Source organism: Cetorhinus maximus, chromosome 14, assembly GCF_964194155.1.
Source record: "Cetorhinus maximus chromosome 14, sCetMax3.hap1.1, whole genome shotgun sequence".
In the NCBI taxonomy this organism is placed as follows: Eukaryota; Metazoa; Chordata; class Chondrichthyes; order Lamniformes; family Cetorhinidae; genus Cetorhinus; species Cetorhinus maximus.
The window spans coordinates 9,405,457-9,418,301 of record NC_135892.1 but is presented as its reverse complement, the minus strand read 5'-3'; the positions used below and the strand labels follow the sequence as shown (position 1 = coordinate 9,418,301).

Here is a 12,845-nt window from a genome sequence, read left to right as displayed (position 1 = left end):
GGCACATAGAAAGGAATGCATTAATCAGATATAGTCATCATGGTTTTGTTAGGGGAAGGTTTTGTCTTACTAATTTAATCACATTTTTTGAGGCAGTAACCAGGAGGATTGAGGAGGGTAATGCAGTGGGTGTTGTCTACATGGATTTTAGTAAAGCATTTGACAAGGTCCCACCTGGCAGACTGGTCAGAAAAGTAAAAGGATACAGAAGAATGTGGTGAGTTGGATCCAAAATTGGCTCAGCGATAGGAAACAAAGGGTAATGGCTGATGGATGTTTTTGTGAATGGAAAACTGTTTCCAGTGGTGTTCCACAAGTCTCAATGTTGGGGCCCTTGCTGTTTGTTGAATATATTAATGATTTGGATTTAAATGTGGGTGGCATGATTGGGAAATTTGCAGATGACACAAAAATTGGTTGTATAGTTGATAGTGAAGAGGATACCTGTTGTCTCCAGAATTATATCAATGGTTTGGTTGAGTGGGTGGAAAAGTGGCAAATGGAATTCAATCCGGAGAAGTGTGAGGTAGTGCATTTGGGGAGGGCTGAAGGTGGCAGGACAGATGGATAAGGTGGTAAAGTAAGCATGTGGAATGCTTTCATTTCTTGGACAAAGTATAGAATACAAAAACAGGGCTGTAATGATGGAACTGTATAAACACTGGTTAGGCTACAGCTGGAATTTTGCGAACAGTTGTGGTCGCCCCATTACAGGAAGGACATAATTGCTCTGGAGGGAATACGGAGGAGATTTACAAGAATATTGCCAATGTTTGAAACATGGTGAAGAGGAAGCGGCTGGGGCCAGGGAACTGGAAAATGTTGAGATGATATAGAGTGTCAGAAGAATCGTGGAAGTAGATGGCAAGAGACTGGACAAGGGGGGAGAGAACCTGACCCGAGTGTCAAAATAGAAGAAGAGAACAGATACAAAACTGAAAAGGTAAGAGAATGCAAAAGGAGGGAAAACAAGGAAAGCAAAAATTAAAGAAAACAGGAAGACATCAAATAGCAGAGGAAAAGAAACATGGGGCAGAATTTTGCCCTCGGATGGCAGGGGGGCCCTACCGGCTCAGCGGCGGGTGGACAGCTGACCCCCGCCACTGAAACGGGGCCTGCCGCCATTTTAAGTGGGCGGGCTAATTAAGGCCCGCCCAGCAGCATCCCCGACGGGAAGCGCTATGCGCTTCTTGTGCGGTGGGGGGGGAGGGATTCCCCATCTCTCAAAGTGCGCTCTTTCACGCATGCGCACGAAAGAGCGCACTCCTCCCTGAGGCAAAGTCCTGTCTCAGGCAGATTAGTGATTGGTAAGAAAAGTCAAAAAATAGAAAAATTAAAAATTATTAACATGCCCCCCTCATGTGACAATGTGGATGAGGTTTCATGCTTTATCAGAAGCCCACTGGGGCTCCTGGCCTGCCCGCCGGCCTTAAGGTTGGACGGGCAGGTCTTTAATTATCTTAATTAGCCTGTCAATGGCCATAATTGGCCATTGACAGGTCGGCTGTCCGCCCGCCTTCCTAAAAGTTTAAAGGGACCGGGATGACGTCGGGGTTCCTCCCGACGTCATTTTCCCATCGGTGAGCGGACACCGCCCCCAAATCACCGACGGGAAAATTCAGGCCATGGTCTCAATTATTAAAACAAAAACATTTTAAACAGCAAGCTTAGATGGATGCATTTAAAGGAAAGCAAGATAAGCAAGTGAAAGAGAAAGTAATAAAAGGTTATCCCCTGACCACATTACTAGAAGAGCGGTTTGGGGAAGGCTTGTCTGGAACATAAATGCCTGAATAGATCAGTTGGGCTGAATGGCCTGCTACTGTGCTGTAGACTCCATATAATGGGTCAATCTTTCACTTAATGTTAACAAAGTACATGCACAATCTCACTGTGAATTCTCAGTTGAAGTGACAAGAAATGAAGAAGATTCTGGCCTGCACCGAGCCTCTTGTTTCTTTGGCAAAGGGCATAGATGGAAAGGCAAGGTCAGACTGGAGGTGGCTGCAATCACACAATCATGGTTTAACCTGATCAAAGTAGTTACTCCTCTAGAGTTAACATAAAGATCTCCTTTACTACAATTGAATGTTCTAGAAAATGACATGGATTGGTTTTTCAAAACAATACTTATACATTTTCCAGATTCTCAGATCTAAAATTTTACTTCTGGCAATTCTATCATAGAGAAACTCCATGCAAAGCATTCTGCAAAACAACAGTAAAAAGGGATTGTTTGCAAGCAAGCAGGAGTGGGCACTCATATGTCACGTCACGCCAAGAGCTTGAAATTCATATACCCCTATCGAATACCTCCAATTTCAAAGTGATTCTTGCTGGTGGAAAATACTTCAGCATATTCCTTTTCATTATTAAAAATATTGGCAGACTCTCTATCTAAAAATTTGTCATGACTAAATTTGCTTTGTGCACAGCGTGCTCTGCTCTGTTAGAAAGGCAATGAAACAATTGAATTAATGGCCCATCACTTTAATATGCACAACGAGTTTCTGTCTTGCAGCTTAAAACACAGAAGTACAACAAAACTCTTGTGTAATCTACAGAGTAAGTCTACTGGTTTGATCTAATTTCACAAACCCAATATCGCAAGTTTGTGATCACTCAAACTAGGTCACTACAGTAAGCAGGAAACCTCCATCTAAGTATGTTTACCTACAAAAGAAAAAACACATTTATTCATTCCATAGCATTGCATATTCAAGTCACAGGGTCCGACATAAATGAATGGAAAAAAACAAATGAATCACTCATCAATTCTCAAATTTCAAGAGAAGAAGAGGAGGAGAATTTGTAACAACTAAAATGCGATATGGAGCCAAATAAAAAAGGTGGAAGAAAGAAAACAAAATACTTAATATATTACCTGCAGGAAAAAACTAAAATCCACTAAGAAGAACAGGAACAGGGTTTACCATTTATGACTAGAGTTTTATTTATGATGCAGTTGAGCTCAACAACAATTCTATATATACTGACTCATTTTATTGAACTGTCATAGCCAGTGGTAACAACTGTATAATACAGGACAGCAAAGATGTATTATTTATTGTTGGCAATTTAGAAATAGGTAACTGAACCTAGAAAAGGTAAACCTGTGAACACCAAAATAGCATAATTTCACTAATTATTTTGTTTTCATGACCATATTGTGCTATCAGACACAAAAAACAGAAATAGTTAAATCCCTTTCATTTGGCTTTCTTTGAGCCAATTATACAGAAGCCATATCTGTTGAAGTAGCCTCTGTTTGTCCACAAAATCCAGGAGAATAATTTATTTTATCTTTTAGAGAGCTGGGTGGCTGGCTTTAGAAAAGATCCAGCACAGACACTTTTGTCTGGGCTGAATGGCCTTCTGGTGCTGTAGAATTCAGTGATTCTCATCTTCCAACTGGTATCAATAATAAGTTAATCTGATAGCATTAAACTGAGCTCCTCCTGCACACTTCGATACTCTACAAATATAAATATAGCTCTCATGCAGCACATCATATGATGTTCATTAAGTAGCTAGATTCCTACACACTGAATATTTATAGGGCTTGGAGTGAAACATTCAGTATGTTGAGAGTGTATGGGAATAAGCATTTGGGCTGGAAGACCATGTTAAATAAATGTAATAACAAATTCTGTATTAAATATTGAAACCCTCACAGTGTAATATAAAATCCAATGCACAACTCACTCATGTTTCCAATGATTCAAAACGGAACTTGAGCACTGATGCCATCAATCTTTTTCTGGGCCAGTGTACAAGTCAACATGCAACTATTACACCACCTATTTTGAAATTGGAATTCAGCTTTCTGTTTACTCAATCATGGCCAGCCTCAAGAATCCCACATTCTGTATTTCCTTTGTATTTGCCACTTAGTAACACATTGATTCAGTTGCTGTTATTTAATAAAATGCACCACCAGTGGTTGAACCATTTTCCCTTTGATTAGCTTCAAGAAATTGGGACAGGTAGTCCTTGAGAATGTGTTAATACACTTACACAGCAACGTTTTAATACACTTATTTTACACCAGGAGACTGCTAAACATGTTTAACTTTGCAGAGGTGGAGAGAATATCAGTGGTGGAGAATAGAATACAGGCACTTGTCCATTCTTGGCACCCAGTGTCAGCATCAAACAATCCCAGGTCAGGTGCAGCACAGGTTAGACAGTGAATAAAGCAGTGTCCTGTCACAATTGACTGATGTCAACAGGGCACTCCCGTGGGCTAAAAATGTTTTTCTAGTTCGCGTTTAGGTGATCACATTTAGGTGATCTCTTGGAAAGATTGGCAGGAATGGGAAGTTTTGCATTGTGAGTTTGCACCCTCAGTTGAGCCTGCATAAGCTTATTTTCCATAGGTTACTTCCTGGAGATGGAAGAAGATATAATTCATGTAACCATTAGGCATGGGCAATAAATGCTGGCCTGCCAGCACCCATATCCCATGAAAGAACAAATTTGAAAAAGCCAACATGGATGGATTCAAATTCACTGTGGTATGCTGATTCATTGTGCCTTTTATCCATATGCTATTTCCCTGAATTATCATTGCAAGTGTTCTCTATAAACCCCACTGATTTTTAATTGTCAAGGTTTTGCTAAATAATAATCAATTTTTTAAACATCCATGTCTGCTAGTTTGCAAAATCAGAACAGAAAGGAAGTTAAAAACAAAGTTTGGAAATGATCTGGGTTTGTAAATATACCATTAAACTAGGCTCACAGTTTCTAATGTTGTGTTCCCTCAAGATCAACTCTAGGCTTCCAATCATCAGCTCCTTGGAAGCAAATTCTAGAAATTGCAACTCAGTGTTGGGTTGTAAAAGATGTGTAGTTATTAGCTCTCACCCGTGACAGTTTTTTAAACAAAGAGATTGTGCTCAATTAATGTCTTACAAGATATATTGGCGGGAGGCGACTCCTGCATAATAATATCCTTCAAAATTGCAACCTACTGAATTGATGGGGACTGTGCACTTGCTTCCCATCTGTACACGTATACATCAGCAGCACCACACTGCTGAGATTTAGCTCTTTTGGTTCAAAGATGCAAAAAATCTTTAAATCACCAATTCTCTTCTTTCTTTTTCTGCATTTATGATACATTTAACAAAACAGCTTTCTTAGGAAACTGGTGGTTTGCGTGTGTTCGATTGATAATACAATATTAGATATTATGCAATAGAAAAAAAATTAATGGTTTCATTTGGCTTTGCTACCCCAAATGGTGTCCACACCATAGATATTAGTATATCATTTGCTGCAAATGTGTTTGTGAAAACTTTGCTAACAAAAATGTTTCCACGAAAGACAGTCTTATCACAAAAGCTTACAATCTGATTAATGACCAATACTTCAAATATCCTCGTTTTGTAAAGATCTCATGCCCAGTCACAAGTGGCCATTTTGCACACTAAAGTGTTAATGCTGACTATTTTTGAAATCTAGTGGCAGTTCTATTGAAACACTTCATATTCAGGATCCTTAAAGTCAGCAAATATCTTCAAACCTCCATTCTCAGTCGTGTCACAAAAGATTCCAACTGTATGTTGTACCATTAGATCTCTAAAAAATCTAATCCAAACTTTTTAAATATATATTTAATATCTCAAGATCAATTCAGAACTATCCCATAAATTATGTTAATGGAGAAGTCATCACTCTCGCAGTGTCACAAAAAATGTGACTGCCTGCAAGGGGCTTGCTTATTTGTGTGGAGATATAGCTAACACTATGTCACATGTTTGCAATCAATACCAGAAATATTTGAGTTATCAAACTGGTGACTTAGATGCTTGCAATGAAGTGTTTTATATATTAAATTTGTGGCTCGCCAAAGAGGTTTCCCATATATATATTGAATATATTTTAATTCCAGTCCAGAATAATTCCCATTTGTAAAGCAACTTTAACATAAGAAATATCGTTTAGAGGTTAGAAAAAAGATAAATAGAATAGATTAAGGAATGAGCAGACAATGAGCCATAGGTGGAAACACAAGAAGAAGTGATGGTTGGTCAATAAGTTGGGTGTTAAGAAGGTTTCTGGGGGAGGGAAGAGCTATGCAAAGATGGAGCCAATTGAGATGGGTTTGGGGGGGGGGGGGGGGGGGGGGGGGTGTTCATAGGATAGGGGTCAGGTAGCTAGAAGCTCTGCTGCTACTGGTACCAGAGAGAGGAGTGGGTGCACAAAAGGCCAGAGCCAAAAATCATAAGGGTGCAGAAGGGAGTATAAAGCTGGAGAATAGAAAGGGACAAGATCATGGAGAGGTTAGAAGACGAGGCTTATAAACTCAATTTGTTGAGAAATACGGAGACAATATAGGTCAGTGAGAATATTGTGCAACCAGGACTTAGGGTCAGGGTTCAGGGGAAGCCAACATTCCTGTAGAAAAATACACAGCAACACAAATGGCACATTGAAAATGGGTGTGGTGTGATGAGGAAGAAAAGTTGCTTCTGTAAAAAATCACCTCTCTCCATCTCTCCAAACAATAATAATCCAGGTCAGAGAAATTCATATTGTTATTGCTTCCTCTAAAATACAAAGTTTTCTATACTCTTGGAATCTACAGCTTTTTTCAAATTCATTCTTCAGATGTGAGCTTGGCTGGCAAGGCCAGCATTTGTTGCCCAGCCCTAAGTTCCCCTTGAGAAGATCCATCTGTTGTGAGTACACTCATGATGTCGTCAAGGAGGGAATTCCAGGATTTTGACCTAGCAACAGTGAAAAAAATGACAATTCAGTTCCAAGTCAGGATGGTGTGCGACTTGGAAGGGAACTTGCAGGTGATGGCGTTCCCATGTGTCTACTGCCCTTGTCCTTTAAGGTGGTAGGGGTTGCAGGTTTGGAAGGTGCTTCGAATCAGGGTTGGCAAGTTGCTGCAGTGCATTTTGTAGATGGTACATACTGCTGCCACTGTGCGCTCGTGGTGGAGGGAGTGAACATTGAAGGTGGTGGATGGGCTGCCAATCAAGCGGCTGCCTTGTCCTGGATGGTGTTGACCTTCTCAAGTGTTGCTGGAGTTCCACTCGCTTTGGCAACTGGAGAGTATGCCATCAAACACCTCACTTGTGTCTTGTAGGTGGTGGACAGACTTTGGGGAGTCAGGAGGTGACTTACTCTCTGCAGAATTCCCAACCCCCCATTTGTTCTTGTAGCCACAGCTTTTATACCTTCAGTGTATCTCAGGATGTTGATAGCAGGGGAATTCAGTGATGGTAATGTCATTGAATGTCAAGGAGAGATTGTTAGACTCTCTCTTGTTGGAGGTGGTCATTGCCGAAATGTTACTTGTCACTTATCGGCCCAAACCTGAAATTTGTCCTGGTCTTGCTGCATGTGGGAATGGACTGCTTCTGCATCTGAACAGTTGCAAATGGTACTGAAAACTTTGCAATCATCAGGGAATATCCTCACTCTAACCTTATCATGGAGGAAAGATGAAGCAGTTGAAGATGGTTGAGCCTAGGGCACGATTCTGAGGAACTTCTGCAGCAATGCCCTGGGGCTGAGATGATTGGCCTCCAAACACAACCATCTTCCTTTGTGCAAGGTATGACTCCAGCCAATGGAGAGTTTTCCCCCATAATTCCTATTGACTTCCGTTTTTCTAGGGCTCCGCGAAGCTACACTCAGTCAAACGCTCCCTTGATGTCAAGGGCAATCACTCTCACCTCACCCCTGGAATTCAGCTCTATTGTCCATGTTTGGGCCAAAGCTGTCTAGCGGTCTATTGCTGAATGACCCTGGTGGAACCCAAACTGAGCATCAGTGAGCAGGTTATTGCTGTGCAAGTGTCGCTTGTTAACACGTTCAACGGCACCTTCTATCACTTTGTTGATGATTGAGAACAGACTAATGGCGGGGGGTGGGGTGGGGTAATTGGTCAGATTGTATTTATCTTACTTTATGTGGACATAAATTTTAAGACATGTTAAAGACAGTTAAGAAAAGTGGCTAAAAATTCACATTGTTCAAACAACAGTGTGACTTCTGTCATATCTATAATGTTTAATCACAATTTATAGTGGTAGTTGCCTATTTGCTCAGTTTAGTTAAACTGTACAGACCAAGAATCATGGAATCATATAATAGTTACAGCACAGGAGGCCATTTGACCCATCTTGTCTGTGCAAACTCTGCAAGAGCAACTCAGCTAGTCCCACTTCCCTCTCGCCCTGCAAATTTTTCTCTTCAGATAATTATCCAATTCGCTTTTGAAAGCCACGATGGAGTCTGTCTCCAGCACACTCTCAGGCAGCGCATTCCAGATTGTAACCAATTGCTGCTTAAAATGATTATGTTGCCATTGTTTCTTTTGCCAATCACCTTAAATCAGTGACCTCTGGTTCATGATTCTTCTGCCAATGGGAACAGTTTCCCCCTACGTCCTCTGTTCAGACATACGAGGACACGGATTTACAGAAGAATGAGTAACTGTGCCGAAATGAAAACTTCATAACCCTAAATTAGGGATGAATCACAAAATCATAGAATTGTTACAGTGCAGGAGGAGGCCCATTTGGACAATCATGTCTTTATTAGCTCTCCGAGTGAGCAATTAATTCAAAATAGACAAGCCTGAGCCATGATCCCAGTGCAGTAACATATACTGTATAGCCAATGTTCATCATCAAAGCTTATGTGAACCAAAGAACCATGCTTTTTAGTACCTTTAGGAGGAAGGGAGGGGAAAAATATTGTCGAAGAAAACTGGAAAAATGAAGCATTCATGGTTCCAATCTCAGGTTCCTTCACAATACAACTACTACGACTGGGTGTCATCATCCTCTTGGCTGGAAAAATCCTGGAAACTAATTTACATTCTCCCTCCACCTTCATTATTTTTTGCGCTGATCAAGGTATAAAATATGCACAGAGAAATGGGACACTTTTTCCCTTTTCAGGGTCAACATCAAGCAGTTCCAAATCGGATATCTTGCATGTAAGATACAGTAATATTCTACAACATCGTACCAAGTTTTAAGTGCAGCCTCGGAAGAGCACAAGTGTGGAATTCAATTTCCCAACAGTAAACATTCATATTGCCTCTGAATGAGAAGCCAGAATTGGTGCAGTTTAGGCTGTGGACTCATATTAATACGAGTCAGATTAACATTGGTTGAATTCATTTCATGTAGGAGTCTCACAGCCACCAAACAGAATTGGCTTTCATTCCATCAATACGGATTAATCTCAGGTAAGAGAGGAGAACAGAAAGCTGGTAAAACATCGAGGTTGTACCTTGACCCTTATGGTTGTTCTGTGTCCAGGTTCAAGTTCAACACTGTTAACTTCCAGAGCAATAGGCAGTGAGGCCTGGCTAAAGCAAAGTGTTGGCAAGGCCAACGTCAGACACAGGAGAAAACTGAACTCAGTGACACACTCAGTACCAGAGTCACTAATTTATGATCATGGCAAGGAACAGAACTTTATATTACTTCGGTAATGAAACTATCAATAAATCATATTAAAGAAGTCACCGTACGAGACAAGACAAGCTATTCGTTACTTTTAAAATTGAAAACTTAAAAAAATCTGCAGCATGCCAGCAGGAAAGATGCAATTTATAAATATAAGACATCACAATAGTATAGTACCTGCAAGTAATTTCCCACCATGCCAATAATTTTTACTCCCTACTCATCATTAAGCAAAAGCAAAATACTGCAGAAAGTGCTGGAAAAACTCAGCAGGTCTGGCAGCATCTGTGGAGAGAGAAACGGAGTTAACGTTTCAAGTCCAATATTACTCTTCTTAGGAACTGAAGAGAGGTAGAAATGTGAGGGTTTCATGCTGTTGAAAAGGGTGGGGGGGGAGGGGACGATGGGTAGGTGGAGTAAAAGAGAAGGTCAAGGATAGGTTAGAGGGCAGGAGAGATTAAATGACAAAGCTGTCATGGAACAGATGGCAAAAAAAGGCAGTCATTGAAGAAACAAAGCACTGGTCCAGGCTAAGTGTTAAAAGGCAGAATAAAGGACAGCTATGTGTGAAAGCAAAAGCATGAAAACGAGGTACAGAAATGTGAACACTCGGCAAAAAAAAGGATTAAAATAGAGGGCAAGGTTCACGATCTGAAGTTGTTGAACACAATGTTGAGCCCAGAAGGCTGTAAAGTGCCTAGTCCGAAGAGGAGGTGCTGTTCCTCATACTCATGTTGGGCTTCAGTGGAATATTGCAGCAGGCTGAGGACAGAAATATGAGCACGAGAGTAAGGTGGTGAATTAAAATGGCAAGCAACCGGAAGGTTGGGGTCATGCTTGTGGACTGAGTGGAGGTGTTTCGCAAAGCGGTCGCCCAGTCACGTTTAGTCTCCCCAATGTACCAACATAGAGACCGCAAGCGTAACTACACTACCACAAGCATTAAACACTCCCATTGCCTTTTTTTCCATGATATCTTTCTCATTTAATCTCTCCCATCCCCTAAGATATCCCTGCCCCTCCCTCACTTTTTCAACTTCATAAAACCCATCACATTTCGACCTCTCTTCAGTTCTGAAGAAGAGTCATATTGGATTCGAAACGTTAACTCTGTTTCTCTCTCCGCAGATGCCGCCAAACCTGCTGAGCTTTCTGTTTTCATTTCATCATTAAGCAAGATTGTTTACTACTGCTATCATATTTTAACAGATAAAGAAAATCTACAAATAATTTGTATGTTTCACATCTGAATGGCTTAATTCTATTACTATATGTCAAAGATTAACAGTTGACAGATATAGAAATTTTGCAAGTCAACAAAACTAGTTTGGATTCTGAGTAACAACCCACTTTTCCTATCAGCTGAGCCTGTGACATCCTTATTTTATTTTGTAATGTTGACAAACAGATTTGGGATGCACAAGCACACACACACATGCCACACACAAGCTGAAGCATTCTTCTGTGTTGTTGCCTCATAATATGCTTGCAGCCATTGTGCATTTTGGTTGCTAAATTACGTCCAGACTTCTCTTTTCTACATAAAACGCAAGCTGGCCTGGACATAAAAATTAGTAAAAGCAAAATACTGCGGATGCTGGAAATCTGAAACAAAAACAGAAAATGCTGGAAAAATGCAGCAGATCTAACAGCATCTGTGGAGAGAGAAACAGAATTGACGTTTTGAGTCCGTAAGAAGAGTCATATGGACTCAAAACGTCAACTCTGTTTCTCTCTCCACAGATGCTGTCAGACCTGCTGAGTTTTTCCAGCATTTTCTGTTCTTGTGTGTGATAAAAATGAGTAAACTGCTCTGGGAAAGAACTTACAATAGTACACAAAATTGCATGACAGTTGAGGTACCCCCAGGGTAAACATCAGTCAAATCCAATTTACATCATACTATATACAAAGAATTGAAAAGGCCTTTAAAATGCACAACAGCAATACCTCAAAAAAAGACAAAAGACTGAAATGCAACCTCAGAATACTGTTGGGTTTCATAAAGAACTCATAGCTCATTTGTGTCCCAAAGGAAGTCCAATTGAATTAGTGATCATGCATAATATAATCCATACCTGCATTACACCTCAGTTAAAGACCGCTACCATTATATTTTCAACATTGTCCCTTCAAACTGACTGCAGTAGAGGTCCCTACTAAAATGTCTACACAGGGCAGGTGTAATTCCCATTTACAGCCCTATTTTCCTTTAATCTGAGCCTACAATGTCCTAATTCCATGTGGGAATGTTGACAGACATTCCTTCCAGGCACAGACATATATATAGAATCACTGGCCTCAGAAGAGGCACAAACTTAGATAGGAAAATTCTGCATCACGAATCCAGGTGAATTCACTGCCTGACACTTACAAGTGCCAAGCGTATTTGGAAAACACATTAATAGAGGGGGGGAAAAAATCACTTCCCCAGCTCTGTGTGTAAGACAAAGAAATTTGCTCACTGGTAGACAGCTGCTCACTAGGGTAGAGTGAAAAAGCGTGAGATGTAGCTATTGCAAGTGTGTGTGTTTTTAGCTCCTTTCTTTTGACAGACTGGGCTTCAAGGCCTAGCTTTCTCCTGTGACAACCAGAAGCCTTGCCCCCCCCAGCCAGCCAGGCTTGAGACCCTCGTTCTTCCCCCATTAGAGAAAACAAAAGTAAGGAGAAGACGAAGATGACAGGAGGTTTTCCTCCCTCTGACAGATGGAGGGAGAGACACCGGCTTCCAAAACACACACCCACCTGTGGATTTCTTCTCTTTCGGCATGTTTTCCCCTTCTCCTTTTATCTTTTTCCCTGTCCGCTGACACTGTTGACGTCCCGAGAGCGATGTGACAAGAAACCCAGTGCCCTTATTCAGCTGATATCTTAATCCCACTCCTGGTCTAGCCGCCCCTTCTCCAGCAGCAGCAGCACCTCCCCCTCAACCAAGCTTGATGCTTTGGCCCCACCCACCGAGAGGGGGGGGGGGGAGAGAGAGAGAGAGAGAGAGAGCGGGGCCTCTTCATTATCCTGAAGCCCATTGGTGGCTGCACCCGTCGATCATCGCTATCCCGCACGCCATTGGTGAGGATGCCTTTTATCGAGAGAGGTTGCGCCGCCCTCGCAAGTTTTCCGGGCTGACAAATTTCCCTTCGCGCAATTTATCAGGGGCGAGAAAGGATTTCAGTCCGGGCAGAGATGAGGAAAGCGAATGCTCACTCCGGCCTTTTGTAGATCGATATTTATGTATATATATTTATTTATTGTGGTGTTTGAGTGACGGAACTATCGGAAAGCGCTCGCAGGGAGAGGGGGAGGAGGGTCAGTGTTGTAATTCCGGGTCAGGGGGTCGGGATGCAGCCCAGCCTTCTGATTGGCGCAGCTCGGCGCGGCGGTCGCCTAGCGACGAGAGGA

General features: G+C 41.5%; 1 protein-coding gene across 1 annotated transcript in view; it reads right to left on the bottom strand.

The window, feature by feature from the left end:
- macrod2 (mono-ADP ribosylhydrolase 2) overlaps positions 1–12,409 on the bottom strand; it is an 896,565-nt gene extending 884,156 nt beyond the window's left edge. The window contains exon 1 of the mRNA XM_078556471.1: positions 12,192–12,409. Within this exon, the coding sequence (XP_078412597.1) occupies positions 12,192–12,216 (25 nt within the window). The 5' untranslated portion in view covers positions 12,217–12,409. The remainder of the gene's footprint in view (positions 1–12,191) is intronic.
- Between the last annotated feature and the right edge of the window lie 436 nt (positions 12,410–12,845).